Source organism: Oryzias melastigma, linkage group LG11, assembly GCF_002922805.2.
Source record: "Oryzias melastigma strain HK-1 linkage group LG11, ASM292280v2, whole genome shotgun sequence".
Classification (NCBI taxonomy): Eukaryota; Metazoa; Chordata; class Actinopteri; order Beloniformes; family Adrianichthyidae; genus Oryzias; species Oryzias melastigma.
Genome location: NC_050522.1, coordinates 24,061,710 through 24,078,376, shown reverse-complemented (window position 1 = coordinate 24,078,376; position 16,667 = coordinate 24,061,710). Strand labels below are relative to the sequence as shown.

The 16,667-nt window shown below is 37.6% G+C and overlaps 2 protein-coding genes across 3 annotated transcripts in view; one reads left to right on the top strand and one right to left on the bottom strand.

Annotated features, from left to right (window-relative positions):
- Window positions 1-11,672, bottom strand: part of hsf1 (heat shock transcription factor 1) — a 16,377-nt gene extending 4,705 nt beyond the window's left edge. The window contains exons 1-12 of one of the 2 annotated variants that reach the window (XM_024298405.2): window positions 11,240-11,671; window positions 7,937-8,045; window positions 7,710-7,846; window positions 7,397-7,521; window positions 6,339-6,414; window positions 5,943-6,004; window positions 4,846-4,912; window positions 4,501-4,619; window positions 4,247-4,422; window positions 2,712-2,862; window positions 2,377-2,445; window positions 474-579 (exon numbers count right to left, since the gene is read on the bottom strand). In XM_024298405.2, coding sequence (XP_024154173.1) covers window positions 474-579; window positions 2,377-2,445; window positions 2,712-2,862; window positions 4,247-4,422; window positions 4,501-4,619; window positions 4,846-4,912; window positions 5,943-6,004; window positions 6,339-6,414; window positions 7,397-7,521; window positions 7,710-7,846; window positions 7,937-8,045; window positions 11,240-11,365 — 1,323 coding nt within the window. In that variant the 5' untranslated portion in view covers window positions 11,366-11,671. Of the gene's footprint in view, window positions 1-473; window positions 580-2,376; window positions 2,446-2,711; window positions 2,863-4,246; window positions 4,423-4,500; window positions 4,620-4,845; window positions 4,913-5,942; window positions 6,005-6,338; window positions 6,415-7,396; window positions 7,522-7,709; window positions 7,847-7,936; window positions 8,046-11,239 lie in introns of both variants that reach the window. The other variant, XM_024298406.2, reaches the window with a different exon arrangement.
- A 1,027-nt stretch (window positions 11,673-12,699) lies between these two features.
- Window positions 12,700-16,667, top strand: part of bop1 (BOP1 ribosomal biogenesis factor) — an 8,073-nt gene continuing 4,105 nt past the window's right edge. The window contains exons 1-9 of the mRNA XM_024298568.2: window positions 12,700-12,896; window positions 13,237-13,425; window positions 13,500-13,595; window positions 14,503-14,657; window positions 14,734-14,851; window positions 15,402-15,503; window positions 15,576-15,788; window positions 15,856-16,017; window positions 16,091-16,171. Coding sequence (XP_024154336.1) covers window positions 12,813-12,896; window positions 13,237-13,425; window positions 13,500-13,595; window positions 14,503-14,657; window positions 14,734-14,851; window positions 15,402-15,503; window positions 15,576-15,788; window positions 15,856-16,017; window positions 16,091-16,171 — 1,200 coding nt within the window. The 5' untranslated portion in view covers window positions 12,700-12,812. The remainder of the gene's footprint in view (window positions 12,897-13,236; window positions 13,426-13,499; window positions 13,596-14,502; window positions 14,658-14,733; window positions 14,852-15,401; window positions 15,504-15,575; window positions 15,789-15,855; window positions 16,018-16,090; window positions 16,172-16,667) is intronic.

Sequence of the window (16,667 nt, the reverse complement as noted above, 5' to 3'; positions counted from 1 at the left end):
AGCCCAATATTACAAAAAAAATTGCCTCATTGGGATTCATGCCGTAATTTTACAGAAGCAGAAGGTTGTCCTTAGACCCTCCTTCCCGGTAAGGAGAAACTCATCGTTCCTAAAGATTGTCTGATTTTGATACAAATTGATAAAAATATCGCCAGATGAAGTATCGCGATATATATCGCCAAATTGATTTTTTTTCTCAATATCATTAATTTTTACCCGGAAAAAAAATACAAGAATTTGCTTCAAAAGAAAATCTTATTGTGGATTTTAAGGAGTGATTTTGTATTTTAACAAAAATTAAATGAATACGTTCTTGTCTCAAACGACAGTAAATACTTTTTTCCCTTTTAATACAACACAAAAAAAGAGAAAATAACTGAATATTTAAACTGAACTGCCCAGTACTGGGCTGTTTTTTTTTGTTTGTTTTTTTTAAAGAAAACAAAATTTGCTTATGGGACGGCCATACTGACCTCCATGAGCGGAGTGGTGTCGAAGGTGAAGGTCTGAGAGTTTAAGATGGTCTGAAGGTTGTCCAAGCTGGTGTCAATGTTGTCGACGTGATCAGAAAGTTCAGACCTGAGACAGACACAGACAGACGGGAGGAGATCAGCGTTAGCTTCCCGAGTCAGTCTGGTGTTATTCCACATTTTTCTTTTCGTCAACATTGATTCAAACCAGAAATGTGTCTCCTAAAGCTGCCCAAATCCGCATAGATATTTTTGGTTTTGACAAATAAAGAAAAAGCAAAGGAACAGCAGACACTCAAACATCAAACATCAGATCTGAACGTGGGATGGAAATGCACAAAGTCTGGTCTGATCTCTCACATGATGAGAAAAAGAAAAAAGTAAAATCCCACCAATGATATTAACAGACCCCCATTTCAGTTGATTTTAACCATCAGAGACTGTATCCAAAAGAAAGCGTGAAGCTGCTGCGACCCGTTTCAACGCCAAATCACGACTTTCTGTTGTTTGGAATTTATCGGCTTCTAGGAACAATAAGGAAGTGAATCATAGTGAAAGTATGTGAATAGTCTCAGTATCACTAAAGGAATAGTTGGTTATTCACAAGGCAGCCCTTACCCAGAATGCAACACCCCAAAGACTCCAAACCACACCATTTCTCTAGAGTCTTTGACTCGGTTTCCTCCTGGATGACCTCGTTCTTCTGAGATCAAAGAAAGTTCGACTCTATGCTGATGACACCCAACTCAATTCTATAACTTCTAAAGAATCAATTTGATCATCTTTTTATCCATCTTAAAAGCATTCCCAGTGTCCTTTAAATTATGATTATGTTTAACCCCCAAAAAAATAATAGTTTTCTAGGACATAGTTTCTGCAGAGCAGCGAGAATTAGTTAGAAAATAAGTTTTTTTTCCTTATCCTCTATTTTAAATCCATTCCCAGTGGCCTTTTAATTATACCATTTTTAGCCAGAATGTTAAAAAAAATAAAACTATTTTCTTCTATGACATAGTTTCTGCAGAGCGGCGAGAGTTCATTAGAAAATAAGATGTTTTTTTGTCTTTCAATCTATTTTAAAAGCTTTCCCATTGGCCTTTTAATTATGATTACAACATTTTTATGAAAAATTTAAAGAATATTATTTTTTAAGACATAGTTTCTGCAGAGCGGCAAGAGTTCATTCGAAAATAAGATATTTTTTGTCTTTTTATCTATATGAAAAGCGTTCCCAGTGGCCTTTTAATTATGATGATGCCATGTTCAGCAAAAACGAAAAAAAAAAATATATTGTTTTATAGGACATAGTTTCTGCAGAGCAGCGAGAGTTCATTCGAAAATAAGATATTTTTGTCTTTTCATTTATTTTAAGTGTTCCTAGTGTACTTTCATTTACGACTGTACCATTTTTAGCCAAAATTTTAAAAAAAATTTTCTTGTCTAGGACATAGTTTCTGCAGAGCGGGGAGAGATCATTAGAAAATAAAATTAAATTTAGTCTTTTCATCTATTTTAAAAGCCTTCCCAGTGGCCTTTTAATTATGATTATACCATTATTAGCCGACATAAAAAAAAAAACGACTGTTTTCTAGGACATAGTTTCTGCAGAGCGACGAGAGTTCATTAGAAAATACATTTTTTTGTCTTTTTATCTATTTTAAAAACATTTCCAATGGACTTTTATTTATGATTGTTCAGTTTTTAGCCAAAACAAATATTGTTTTCTAGGATGTAATTGTGTGGGGAGAGTTCATTATAAAATAAAATATTTTCCGTCTGCATGTATATAAATTGGAGGCACCAGCGACCCAGAACCGCAGAGACTGCAGCCTCGGCTCCGTTTTGTAGTCCCAGGTGCCACTCTCCTCTTTTAAACACAGTCTGTGATAATCATTTAGAGATTCACTTGTCAGGTTGTGTCGGTACGATGCGCCAAAGTTCAGGTGGATGTCCACCTGCAGGGGGAGGGAGGAATCTGAGGGAAGCACAAACATCGTTGCATTACACTGATGAGCTGGACAAACACTAAATCCTCACACAGCAATTTGTCAAGAATACAGACTAAAAATGTGGGATTTCTAGAGCAGAAAAACATTGAAGTAATGGAGGCAGGAGGCAGATTTTGTGTTTTTACGTTGATTCTTGGGTCAGAGCTGCTGCTGCTGCTGCTGTGAGGTTATTGCTCAGGAATCAGCTGCAGGAGCGTGTAGCGTCTTGCTTTGAGCCCGACGGGAAACTTACCTGCCGATGCAGGCGATCGTCTGACATTTCTGGTGGGGTGTGGCCGGGCTGCAAGCGGCGCTTTGGGGAGTGACGGGGGCAGACGGCTGGCTGGTCGGGGTGGGCTGGACAGACTCGGTGGGGGCGGGGCTTGTCACGACAACAGATACGGCTGCGAGAAGAAGGTCAGTTTGAGCAAAAATATGTATGAAAATCCAACAACAATGTGATTATCTATTGTAAATACCAATTGTAGTTTGTACGTAGATTATGATTGCGGCTCTCCGCAGTACGTCCAATGAACTTTTGAGTGGTGTTTATAACGTCTGCAGCTTTTATTTTTAATGTGCGTTTATTTTTAATTGCTCACACACTTGCTGAGTCTGCGAACGCACAACAGATGAAAGACGGAGGAAGAAGTGCTGCGTTCATTCACTAATATGGAGTCAGGATCAGCTTAAAGTGAACGAAAAAACAGACTGAAAACTTAAAAAAAAAGATATTGTAACTGAAAACATATTTTGAAAATTTTTGCCAAAACAGTTAGCATGGAGCTGAAAAATTAACTAAACTCAAACAAGCCTTAATTAGACAATAAGCTAGCATGTAGCTAAAATATTAGCTAAACTCAAACAAGCCTCAATTAGACAATAAGCTAGCATGTAGCTAAAATATTAGCTAAACTCAAACAAGCATTAATTAGACAATAAGCTAGCATGTAGCTAAAATATTAGCTAAACTCAAACAAGCCTAAATTAGACAATAAGCTAGCATGTAGCTGAAATATTAGCTAAACTCAAACAAGCCTCAATTAGACAATAAGCTAGCATGTAGCTGAAATATTAGATACACTCACAAACAACCTAAAAAACTCAATAAAGTCTTAGTTAGCCAAAACAGCTAGCATGTAGCTGAAAGATAACTATATAATAGAGTAAAAAATCTTAGTAAATGCTGAATTAGTTTTAAAAGCTAGCAGAATGCTAGCTTTTAAAACTTTAAAACCGTAACTTTTTATCATAATTCTGAATAATAAAAAGACAGGAATATTATTCCAGAATAAATCAACTTAAACCTTCAATAACTTTTAATATTTTACTCTCCATAAAAATATATTTTGTCAAAATTATCCAAGTTAGAAATGAGTGCAAGATAACATCAGGTCATTAATAACAATAAAATAAAATGATTTGGAGGGCCGCATCCGGCCCCCGGGCCTTGACTTTGACACGTGGTCTAAAGCTTTAAAAATTCATGCGGAAATTTTTGAAAATGCATTCATTTTAAGACAGACATCAAAACTTAAGACTTTTTAAAAGCTTTAAACCCTTTAACACCGGAGCTCCTGTGTTCATTTCCTCAACGAGCCGCTTTTCTCCTTCAGAATCTGCTGGAATTATCGTGTTAACGGTTCAAAAGTTACAGTAAGTTAAAGATTTTGTGTTTAAGCGTCACCGACGACGCCTCGGGTGTTAGAGGATTGAGGCCTTATTTCTAAATCTTCAGACTTTTTAAGACCCTGCTGGTCCACTCTGGACACAAAGTCTGCTGCTTGCCTGGTGGGGAGGGGGCGGTAACTGCTGCTGGCGGTGCTTCTTCCTGAAGTATGGAGTTGATGAAGGTGGTGGGGGAAAAGGGGGTCTCCACTTGCACCGGTTCCTCCTCAATGATCGGCATTTCCTCCACTTCCGGGCTGGACGGCTCCTCTTTGATGTTCACCGACTCGTTCTCCCTGAAAGCAGAGCAGCAGCTGGGATTAGAGACGCTCACTGACGGCTCACTGACGGGAGGAGGATCTGTGGGTGCTTACTTTGGGTCAATCCACTCACTGACGACGTCGTCTGAGGCAGAGGTGGCCAGCTCGGTTATGTCTGAGATGATTGGTCCAGAACTCAGAGCGGAGTCGGCTGAGAAGGGATTAGCTGCCGCCTGAGGAGGAAAAAGATGGAGGTTAATGAGACTCACTCAGCAGATCACCTCCTGTCTTCACATCAGAAACCTTAAGAAGTTTACCAGCTGAAGTAAATACACTTTGAAAAAGCCTAAACCAACAACATTGTTTTCAACTAAATCATAACTAAAGGTGACCTCTAATGACCCCACGTCCTGATGTGACCTCACAGACTCTGACCTCCTGATTCTGAGGGTGTGTTACCTGCACGAATGGACGGCTGTACTTCGGCATGGAGTGAGTGGAGCTGGAGTCGTTGAGCATCAGAGGACTAAAGAGAGGAAGCAGAAAAGGTGAGTGAATAAAATGAAAATGCAAAACCTGTTCAGACTAAAAATGTTTTTTTAACAAAATCCATCTTTCTTTTGAAACTAATTAATGGTTTTGTTGCTCAATAACTTAAAATACATCAACTCCTATTCATTGACTGTATATGAGAACTGGACTGAGTGACCCTCCCCCCTTGCATTCCAAACAGGAAGTACCTTCTGGCTCCAGGAAGCCAAAATCAACCGAGAAATAAACAGGTATAATGGAGTGTTCACACCGGACGCAATCCAAGTTAAATTAATGTACAGACGCTATCTTAAGTCAGGCGCGGCGCGATTTGGGCAGCAGGCGAGGCGAGGTTGACACATCGACCAATCAGGTACTCAGCTTTGGGTGTGTGACGTTTTCAGTGACTCAATCAGCAGGTTGAAAAAAAAAAATCCAATATGGCCGCTTGATGGGAGGATTTTTGTTCTAAATTTCGATCCATTTTCTTCACCCGTTAGGACCGTAGGTTCGCCAGAGACTGTCCTGGCTACTGTTGGGCGAAGGTGTGATACACCTGGGACAGGTCGGCAGCCTGTCCCAGAGCCGATAAAGGTGGAACAATCAGTTACACTACGATATCCAGCGTCCCGTTGGAGAGCTAGCGACCGCTGCTACCAAAGGTCCGGCAGAGCTAGTTAGTGCCGCCAAAGGTCCGGCAGAGCTAGCATGCACCCCTAAAGGTCCGGCTGAGTTAGCATGCACCCCTAAAGGTCCGGCTGAGTTAGCATGCACCCCTAAAGGTCCGGCAGAGCTAGCTAAAGCCGAAAAAAAAGGTCTGGCAGAGCTAGCGAGTGCAGCCAACAATTTTCAAAATAAAATCTGGTAGCAGTGACCGCTGTATTTGTAATCGTACCATTACTGACGATGTCTGACTCCGTATTACAAAAAAAGGACTTAATTTTGCTGAAACCATTTTTCATTAAATTACGTCACACTCAATCGGTCCAGTTCTCATGTACAGTCAATTTCAGTTCTAAACTTACATTTTTCTCTTGACTCCCATGATCCTGTTGGTCTGGACAAGAGACACCAGAAACTGGATCAACTGCAGAGACAAAGACAAAAAAAAGCATCAGCTTCCGACGTAGCAAAGTGAATGCTAACACGTTAGCATTGAGTTGTGTCTTGAAAACCTCATGGAATGACAACATTTCTGGATTTTCTGCCGTCAATAAACTAAGTCTAATCAAACAAAAACACATGGAGGACATTTACGATCAAAAACATGGCTTCCATAAGTTTGTATAAAAGTGCACGTAAAGATACTCTACTGGAATTTTAACACAGCGTCAACACATTTTCTGTTCTGAGACATTTGCTCCACAACACTTATCGTACATGCCACCTCTACTCATTGATTTTTTCTTCCATGTTTGTACCTTGTTAACAACTTTCTGCTGCTGAGCGTGTTTCTGTCTGAGACTGGCCACTTCCCTCCACAGAGCCTCGTTCTCACTGAAACACAGAAACAAGACGGTCAAAAAAAACACAACATCTCACCTTTAGAGTCGCGCTCACATCATCCTTTGATCTATTTTCTAATCCTTCCCATCGGTCTTTTGGCCATGATTTTGCCGTTTTAGCCCAAGACGAAAAACCTGTCGACTAAGTTTACACGCTCTTCTGCAAGCTTACAGCGCCTCACATCTAACATTAACGGTGCAACAAAAATGGCGAGCTATTTCGTGGCTATCCATTTGTATAGTTTGGATCCAGATTCCAGCTCAGACGAGGAGAACAAAGACGTTCAAGGATCTATTTGTCTGCATCAGAATGGGGCGGAGCAGGGAGCTTGTGGCTCCGCCCAGTGTATTTTCTACACTCTTTATTTAACTGCATTTTTAAATAAAGAAATACTTAAAAACAGAATTTTGAGCCTAATTTCATTTATATATGTCCATTATCAGTAAAATTCACAAGAGCATGCTAAAACACAATTTTAATAGGAGTGGGTCTTTAAAGAGTCCAAGAAGAATCCAAAAAAGAAATAATTGTAATATTAACGGAAACAGTTTATTTTAAAACATTTGCATAAATATGTCAGTTTTTAGTTTACTATTCAAATCTATTTATTTATTTTTTTAAATAGAGATTTCTATATTTCTCCTGGGCCTGTCACACTTAGGATAATTTGGAGTTTAGCTAATGTTTTAGCTACATGCTAGCTGTTTTGGCTAATTTGGGATTTTTTTAGTTTTCTAGACAATTCTGGAGTTTAGCTAATATTTCAGCAGCATGCTAGCTGTTTTGGCTAACTAAGGTTTTTTTCCGTTTTGTAGGTAAACTTGTAGTTTGGCTAATATTTTAGCTACTTGCTAGCTATTTTGGCTAATTTGGGATTTTTTCTGTTTTTCTAGGTGATTTTGGAGTTTAGCTAATATTTCAGCTGCATGCTATTCCTTACTAAGAAACGTGAGTTTTTGTTTTTGTTTCTTACTGTTTCATGGCGACAATCCTGGAGTCGATGGTTTCTTGTTTTCCTTTCATATTCTGGACGTCGGTCAGGATTTTGCTCACTTCATCAGCACAGATTTTTACATCGTCATGACGGACCGACGAGACCTGCAAGAGTCAGGTAAAAAAGAGAGGAATGTCACCAAGAAATCTTCAATAATACAGTTTTCACTAAGTTTATAAATCCTCCTCATTATTTTCACATTTCTATCCAATATATATATATATATATATATATATATATATATATATATATATATATATATATATATGTGGGTGTTTCTGCAGGTACGTACATTGGTGACTTTCCGTTTGATGTTTTCCAGAAGGTGTTCTTGTCCTCTGATGAAGAACGGATGCTGGAACTCTGTGTCGTCTTTTTCTGGTTTCACCAAACCGCCCTGCTCGATGTGCACAACCTTACGGAAACCATCTGAGCACAAACAGAATATAAAAAAACTCTAATGCCGGGAGTTTCTCACATTTCTGTGCTGATTGACACTCGTCAGCGGCTGATACTCACACATGTTGAGCTGCCGGATGAAGCTGGCCATGTTGTTGTGCTTGAAGAACTTCGGCAGAACTTCTTTAGAGAATCGGCCCTGATCAAACACGTGGAAGCTGGTTCCATTCTGACACAATAACAACAATAATAAATTATTTTAAAGGTTCTTAAATAAGCGAGTTTGCACCTGGTTAAATATTCAAATGCCACTGATATAATTTCTTCTCTAAATAACCAGATTTAAAATATTTTTTTGCCACGTGGTTTTTGTCTACAGTCAGTGAGTCCAAGTATGGTAAGCTAAGCGTGGTGGAGTAAAAGTGGAGCTGCTGTTGACAGCAGATCAATTCACCACACTCATGTGGAGTCAAACTGGCCACTGAGGCTCAGGTTTCTGGGAAGCTAAACTCTGCACAGAAAAATCCCTGACAGATTTAAAGACCCGCTGTGATGAAAATCACGTTTTTGAATGTGTTCTTGTGGCATCTTTCAGTGGGTATATAAAGAAAATAAGACTTTAAATTAATTGCATTTCTGAGTATTTTAAATCGTTGTGGATCGAGACCAGACGACAAAAACTGTTCAAATAAATCGACATTTTTAAAACTTTAAAAACACAACTTTTTAACATAATTATGAATTAGAAATATAGCATTACCTGTGATAATGCTAGTGTGAATGCTGTAAGCTAAACTTGGCTGGTAAAGATGTTGATAGCTGAAGATGCTGAAATTGATAGCTAAAAATGCTGAAGTTAATAATTGAAAACGCTGACGCTGATGATAGTTAGCTAAAATATTAACCTAAAAGCCAAATTAGCCTAAAAAACTAAATAGAAAAACTTAGAATGGCCAAAACAGCTAGCATGTAGCTGAAAATATAGCTACATTTTTATTTTTTTCCTAAAAAATGGAAAAAAAACTAAATTAGCCAAAACAGTCAGCGTGTAAATATTAGCCTATCTCCAAAACAGCCTAAAACAAATTAAAAGAAAAGCCTAAATTAGCTCGCATGTAGCTGAAACATTGGCTGAACTCAAAATAGCCCAAAAAATCTGAGTAAAGTATTAGCCTAAAAACGTTATACCTTTTAAAACGTTAAAACTGCAACTTTTTAACGTAATTATAAGTAAAAAAAAAAAAAAAAATCCAGAATAAATCAATTTAAATCTTAAATAAATTTCAACATCTTACTCTCCATAAAAATATATTTTGTCAAAATTATACAAGTTAGAAATAAGCACAAGATAACATCGGGTCATTGATAACAATAACATAAAATGATCCGGAGGGAGCCAGATTGAACTTCCCTGAGGGCCGAATCCGGCCCCCGGGCCTTGACTTTGATACATGTGCTCTACACTAAAAGACCCGCTCACAACACGGAGGTGAATATCTAACAAACTCCTGCCGCTCTGCAGAAACTATGTCCTAGAGAAATGATACTGTTTTAAAATTTTGAACCAAAACTGCATAATTATGATTTAAAAACCTCTGTGATAGCTAAAATCAAAAATCAAAAGATGATCTGAGTGGGCTTTTAAATCCTTGTGGCTATGATTGATAAAAATACATTATTTTGTTTCCAAGGAGGCGGCTATTTCAGTAATTCTAAAGTGGTACATAGTGCTTGAGGGTGTCTTAAGTCTTTAGCTCCATTAGGAGAAGGCTAGTTACTGTAATACTCTTATTTCTCTACTGTTTTAAGTGTGTGATCATTGTGAATGGGGTTACTTTCTATGCATAGTACTGCATAGTACTACTATGTCTCACTTACTGTGAATCTACCTTGTGTTTGAATAAACTTTATTTGCATCATTTTAGTGCCATAAATTCATTCAAAATCCCAAATCAGTTTTGGAGGAATTAGAACTACAGAAGTAGAGCTGAAAGCAGGCGGCACAGGAGTGTTTAAAGCAACTTAAGATGTTAAAATCACCCGCTACTATAAAAAGGCTGCAAAGAAGACTGAAATAATCAAGCACTTGTGGACACTAAAGGAAACCCTGATGCTTATTTTATTTGTATAAATGGCCCGATGTTATCTTGCTCTCATGTCTAACTTGTATAATTTTGACAAAATATATATTTATGGAGAGTAAAATATTGAAAGTTATTTAAGGTTTAAGTTGATTTATTCTGGAATAATATTCCTGCATTTTTATTATTCATAATTATGTTAAAAAGTTACAGCTTTAAAGTTTAAAAAATTGGTATTCTGCTAGCTTTTTGGACTATTTTGGCATTTACTAAGATTTTTTAAGCTATTTTGGAGTTTAGCTAATATTTCAGCTACATGCTAGCTGTTTTGGCTAATTTGGGCATTTCTTTTTAAAATGTTCTCGGGTGTCTTAAAGTTAGGCTAATATTTACATGTCAACTGTATTGACTAATTTAGGCTCTTTTTTTCATTTTTTAAGGATATTTTGAAGTTTAGCTATTTTTCAGCTACATACTAGCTGTTTTTGGCTAATGTAAGTTTTTTTTTTTTTTTTTTAGGCCAATTTGGCATTTAGCAAATATTTTACCTGGCTTTCAGCTATCAGCTTCAGTGTTTTCAGCTATCAATTTCAGGATCTTCAACTATCAGCTTCAGTGTTTTCAGCTATCAATTTCAGTATCTTCAGCTATCAGCTTCAGTGTTTTCAGCTATCAGCTTCAGTGTTTTTAGCTATCAATTTCAGCGTCTTCAGCTATCAGCACTAGCATCTTCAGTGACCAAATTCAGCTTACAGCATTCACACTAGCATTATTAAACTGAAAGTAAGTCATAAAATAACTTGTTACAAATGTAAACGAAGAACTGTTTCACAGTGAAATTAATGTTCAAACTGTCCGTTCTCCCTACACTATTAGTGGTATATGTACAAATGAGCCAATTGGTCAAATTTTAAATGCTTTTAGATGCTTAGATGCTTTTAGATGCTTTTTTAATAACCTCAACGTACACTTGAAGTTTGAGGTAATTAAGTAAGGGGTAAAAGCTCAAAATAAAGTTATTGTAGTTGTAATTTATGCTTTTTTTTTTTTTTTTTTGGAGTCCACTGATATATTGTAACCCACTTGAGTTGTTTTGGTTTTAATGTAATTGTCCAAACTGTGTTATTAATAAGGTTTGTTTAAACCATAATCGTATATTACATAATAAACTACGTGGATGTATAATTTATTGTTAGTTGTAATTATGTATCTTAAAAAACATAAGGAGACTTTAATTGAAGCTCCAGGGTAAGGCTGTGTTTCTTGAGTCAACTGTATGAACGACTACGTGCGCTCCGGGCATGCTAGGCTATGCTAAGCTAGGCTCGGCTAAAGTGATTACCAGGCTCCAGCAGATGAGATGGTCGGTCTCGGGGTCCTCCACCAGAGTCCAGAGTTTCGTTAGGAAAGCCGGGACGTTTCCTCCACTCACCACCACTCCTCCTCCAACTCCTCCAATATATTCCATAGTAACGACGGTAGTAAAAAAACACCCAACTGGACTTCTTTAGCTAACCTGAGCTAACGATGCTAACAACAGCTAGTCCACCGTAAACCCCATCCTCGAGGACTGCACGCAACAAATAAACTGCCACAAAACCACCCAAAGAGGTTATTGAAATTATTTGTTCTGAATCGGAACTTCTAAAGTTCTGGTTTTGTTCAAAAATCGCTTCTTAAACTCCTCTAAACAAACTCCGTAGTGGAAAATTCCAACAAATCCGATAAACCAAACAACTGCGCAGCTCTCGGGTTGTCGCAGGGTGATTACGTCACGACTGCGTAATACATAATGCAAGTTTTTGCAACAAATGTGATGCAAAAGCCAGTAATACGGATCATTGTAATAATATTTCAAATAAATCACTTCCATAAAAACCTTCAGTCTGAACAATAAAGTTATTTTTTTAATCATCTGAAAATTGGAGGCTTATTTTGCATTATTAATATTATTTATTTATGTAATTAATGGTTACCAACCAGGCCAGAAACTTGGGTGTAGTGATGGACCTAGATTTTAAAAAACACATTTAAGTAGTCAACCAAAAATATTTCAAGGATTAAAGATCTGATGTCAAAGCAAGATATATTTTATTCTTTTTAGACTATATTAGGTTTCTTCAAAAATGTGTTGGAGGTAACTATCATGTAAAAAAAATGTTTGGCATTGCAATTTGGAAACATAAAAGCACAAAAAGAGCATAAAAACTTACCACAGATGAAAATAAAATAACTAAATTTACTTTTAAAAAAAACTTTAATTTTAATCAGTAGACAGACAAGAACAAAATGTTTTAAAGTGAGACAAAATTATCTATATTGCATATGATTGTTAGAGAATATTAAACAAAAAAGTTTTTTAAAAAGTACAAAAAATATGAAAATACTCAGGAGATATAAGGGTTTTCCTTACCTATCATAAAAATGGAAAATGTAAAACTTTCTTATCTCATTTTTATTTTCATTTTCCTTCCTTAGCGAATGATTTTATTCTAACATTAAAAAATACATCTTCATTTGAAAATATGACGAATATATGAACTAAGGAGAATATTATCGCAAACAAATCAACGCAAAAGAAAATCCACAAAGTAAATATTTTCAGAATTCATTCTGATACTATTGACTAAGTTATAGTTTAAGCTAAAATTGAACAGTACTAAATAAGTATGAATACAATTAGTTACAGAATAATTTTTTTTTTTTTTTTTAATTGAAGGATTGATCGATCCAATGATGGAGAGATGCATGTAAACAAACAAAATTGAACAGGACCTGCAGTGAAGACATCCGACCGATAGGTGGCGGAAGCTCCCAAAGTGTTTTCTCGTTTATCCCCCCCGAGGCTCAACCTCTGACCCCGGGGGTTTTCCACGTGGGTCCCGTGAAGCAGGAGCAGGAAAAACGTGCAGAGTATGGAGCAGCGGTCCGCAATGAAGAAAGTCAGAGAGAAAACAAAGAGAAAGACGAAAGAAGTGGAGGAAGAAGAGCGAGAAGAAGTGAGACACTCAGCCTGACTGTAGCGGGGAAAGAAGCGGGAAAAGAGACCCTAAACTAGCTAGGACTTGCCTGTTAGCCGCTAGCATGCTAACAGGCAGAATCAAAACATGCTGGAGCCTTTAAATAAACGTTGACAGTGCGTACTAGTTAAAAATCTGTGTAGCAATATAAATATCATTCAACTAGCTTATACACAGGCAAATATGAGTTTAAAAAACATTTTATTTATTATGAATCTTTATTTTCTGAGTAGAAATGGACTATATATGATGTGAATGCTAATATAAGCAACACCTCTATGGGGGTATTGAACTAAAAGCTGTGATTTTGTGTTTCTAGCTTTTTAATTTAAACAACAAAGCTGCTGAGAAAGATGAAGAAGACGATGACCTGTCAGACAGTGAGGACAGTGAATATTCTGGACTGGAGGATTCTGGGAGCGACTCTGAGGATGAAGAGGAAGAGTCAGGTGATGTGGAGGAAGATGATGCTGGATCAAATGAAGATCACGATAAACAGAATCAGCAGGTAGGATTTGCTACTTTTGAGTCTTTGCAATTCGAAATGATGTTTTTTTTAAGAGTTTTTTGCTGCATTTTTAGACAAAAGTGAAAAACAACAAAAACAAAAAAGGAACAACCGAAGGAAAACAGGAGAAGAAAGAAGATGAATACGAGCATGACACTTCCGATGAAGAGGTAGAATGAACTTGTTCACCATTTGTTGAATTATTTATGTTTATAAATGCTATATTGGTTATTTTAGAACAAAGTTTGTGCGGTTCTTGTCAGCTGCCTTACTTTACACAGTCTATTTTTGTTTAAATATGGGCCGGGAACCAATTAAAAAAATTAATTGCAAACTAGAAAAAATCAATCGCTATAAAAAAATTTGTCTCAGTATTTGCCGACTACTTTTTTTCTGTGAATAATCACAATATGAAATCACCCACAAAACTCCACATTTAGAACATTTATTTTAAATTAGTGCTGCCAATCAATTACAAAAAAATCTGATTAATCGTACTTTTTTGTTTCGATTAATCAGTGTTTTGCCACAATATAGCACTAGACCATGGGTCAAGTAGTCTGCTTTTTGTTAAAAAGTGATCTAAACTATAAAAATAGCAAGAATAAAGTAAAGTTTTTTAAGTGACCATGGTATAAACAGGATGATACCCAACGAAATGTTTTAACGCCGCGTTAAAGCGAAGGTCTTTTTTCTTTGATTAATTTGCGTTAATACATAATTAATTCTTTTATTTGTTTAAGTTGACAGCCCTAGTTTAAATATCTAATATTTTTATGTTTTACTGTATTTGTTCTGGAAACTACCTGAAGTATTTTTTGAAGTGATTGTGTTTTTTTTTTTATTGTTTTTGTTTTTTATTTGGATGATGTTATTTACATATATTTACGAGCGACCAGCTCAAAAACAGAGGGAAATTCTGCTCTCTTCACATATTTTAAGTGTGTCCAAGGCTAAATGTTGTTAAAATAGAACTTTGTCACTGGCCGCACATATTTAGAAAATAACCTCCGAATAGTCCCTTTCTTTTTTGTCGAGGATCTCTATCCTTCAGTGTCGGTTCTGATTCTCGTGCAGGACATCCGGAACACGGTGGGCAACATTCCCATGGAATGGTACAAAGACTTCCCTCACATCGGCTACGATCTGGATGGAAAGAAGATCTTCAAGCCGATCCGGAACAAAGACGAGCTGGACGAGTTCTTGGATAAAATGGAAAATCCTGATTACTGGTAATCCATCCGGGATATTTCAGTTTCCTCCTTGGGTTCAAACAGGAAGTGTTAACGGTTCTGGTTCTGTGTGCAGGAGAACAGTCCACGACAAGCAGACGGGGAGAGACATTGTGCTGTCAGACGAGCAGGTGGATCTGGTGAACAGATTACAGCGAGGACAGTTTGGAGACATCAACTTTAATGAGTATCAGGTATGTTCAGGTGGCTTATTCTGGCTTTTATTTTCAGTAATTTATCTGGAAAACTGTATACAACAAACAAACCACAAGGTGATAACTAAACTAGCTACGCTCGACTGAAATTTTTGTCAAAATTTTAAACAAACTTTCCAATTTCAATGGTTCTAAGCCTCCAGTTTATCCCCTGGTTGAACAAATTTAGAAAACAAAAATCCAAGTGTGCTTCTGTAGAAGGGATTCTCTGTTTAAGCTTCCTGGGGAGTTGATGGGTTCAGATTTAGGCGATTTTGAAGCCTAGCTAATACTTCCACTACATGCTAGCTCCTTTGACTAAGTTAAGATTTTTTCAGTTTTTATAGGCTAATTTGGAATTTCAGAAATTCAGACTTTATTGAGTTGATCTTAATCTAATGTGGGGGCGGAGCTCTGAGTGCCAGACGCGATTGACATCAGGAGAAAGAGGTTATGGTCACATCATTTCTGTCTATGATGTCATCCCTCCTCTGGTTTTTGTTCACTTTAAGCTGATTTAAACCACATCTATGAGTTGTGTCTTCTTCAGCCGACAGTGGAGTTCTTCAGCAGCGACGTGATGATTCATCCAGTCACCAACAGACCTGCAGACAAACGCAGCTTCATCCCATCCCTGATTGAAAAAGAGAAGGTAATGACGCCAGAAAAGACACAGCCGGTTTGTTTTTATCCCCTAATTGTTTATCTGTTTTGTTGTCTAAAGGTTTCCAAACTGGTTCACGCCATAAAAATGGGCTGGATCAAACCAAGACGAGTGCAGGACGACAGCAAAGACCGCTACTATGACCTGTGGGCCAGTGAGGATTCATCCATCCTGGCCAAGCACAGGATGCACCTGCCCGCCCCCAAAGTGCCCCTCCCCGGTCACGAGGAGTCCTACAACCCCCCACCTGAGTACCTGTTCACAGAGGAGGAGGTGAGAGCCAAACTAAAGTCTTATCTTAAACAGTTTCTCTGTAAATGAGCGTTTGAGTTTTCCACAGAAAGCGGTTTGGGAGCAGCAAGATCCCGAAGACAGGAAGTTGCCGTTCATTCCCAAGAAGTTCTCCAGCCTGCGTCACGTTCCGGCATATTCCCGGTTCATCCACGAGAAGTTCGAGCGCTGCCTGGACCTTTACCTGTGTCCCCGGCAGAGGAAGATGAGGGTAACCAACTGTCTAACCCACACCTGCCCGACAGGTGAAAGCAGCGTCTCTCAACCCGACTGTCTGTGTTCAGGTCAACGTCAATCCAGAGGATCTGATCCCCAAACTCCCCAAACCAAAAGACTTGCAGCCTTTTCCCACAACACAGTCTCTGGTAAGTCCAATCTGTTCTGTACGGTGGCCCTGAAGGGCCAATTTGATTTGAAACATATGAAAGCCTCACTCTTTTTTGTGTTTTTAACAAGTTTTTGTAGCATTTTCTCATAGTAATTTACAATTAAACTTCAATTTTGAGTGTTTTTAATTCAAATCGGGAAACCAGATGCTAGATTCTGAAATGAGTACGTCAAAGTCTAAATCTGAAGCTAGTAAACAAATAGATCTGTTAGCGCCTTAATTTTCCTCATTATGCTGCTATCTGACTGAAAACTGTACGGCAGGAAAGCTCAGAAATTAGCTAAACAATCGTTAGAGAGTGTAAAGAAAAAGGGCTGATGGGATATAAACGGAGCTAACTTCTAGCTCCGCCCACAACCTGGAATCTTATTTCTAAGGAGCTGCAGGAAAAATGCCTTAAAAAATGAAACATGATTTTTATATGTTGGCTAGAAATGGAATAATCATAATTAAAAGACCACTGGGACAATTTT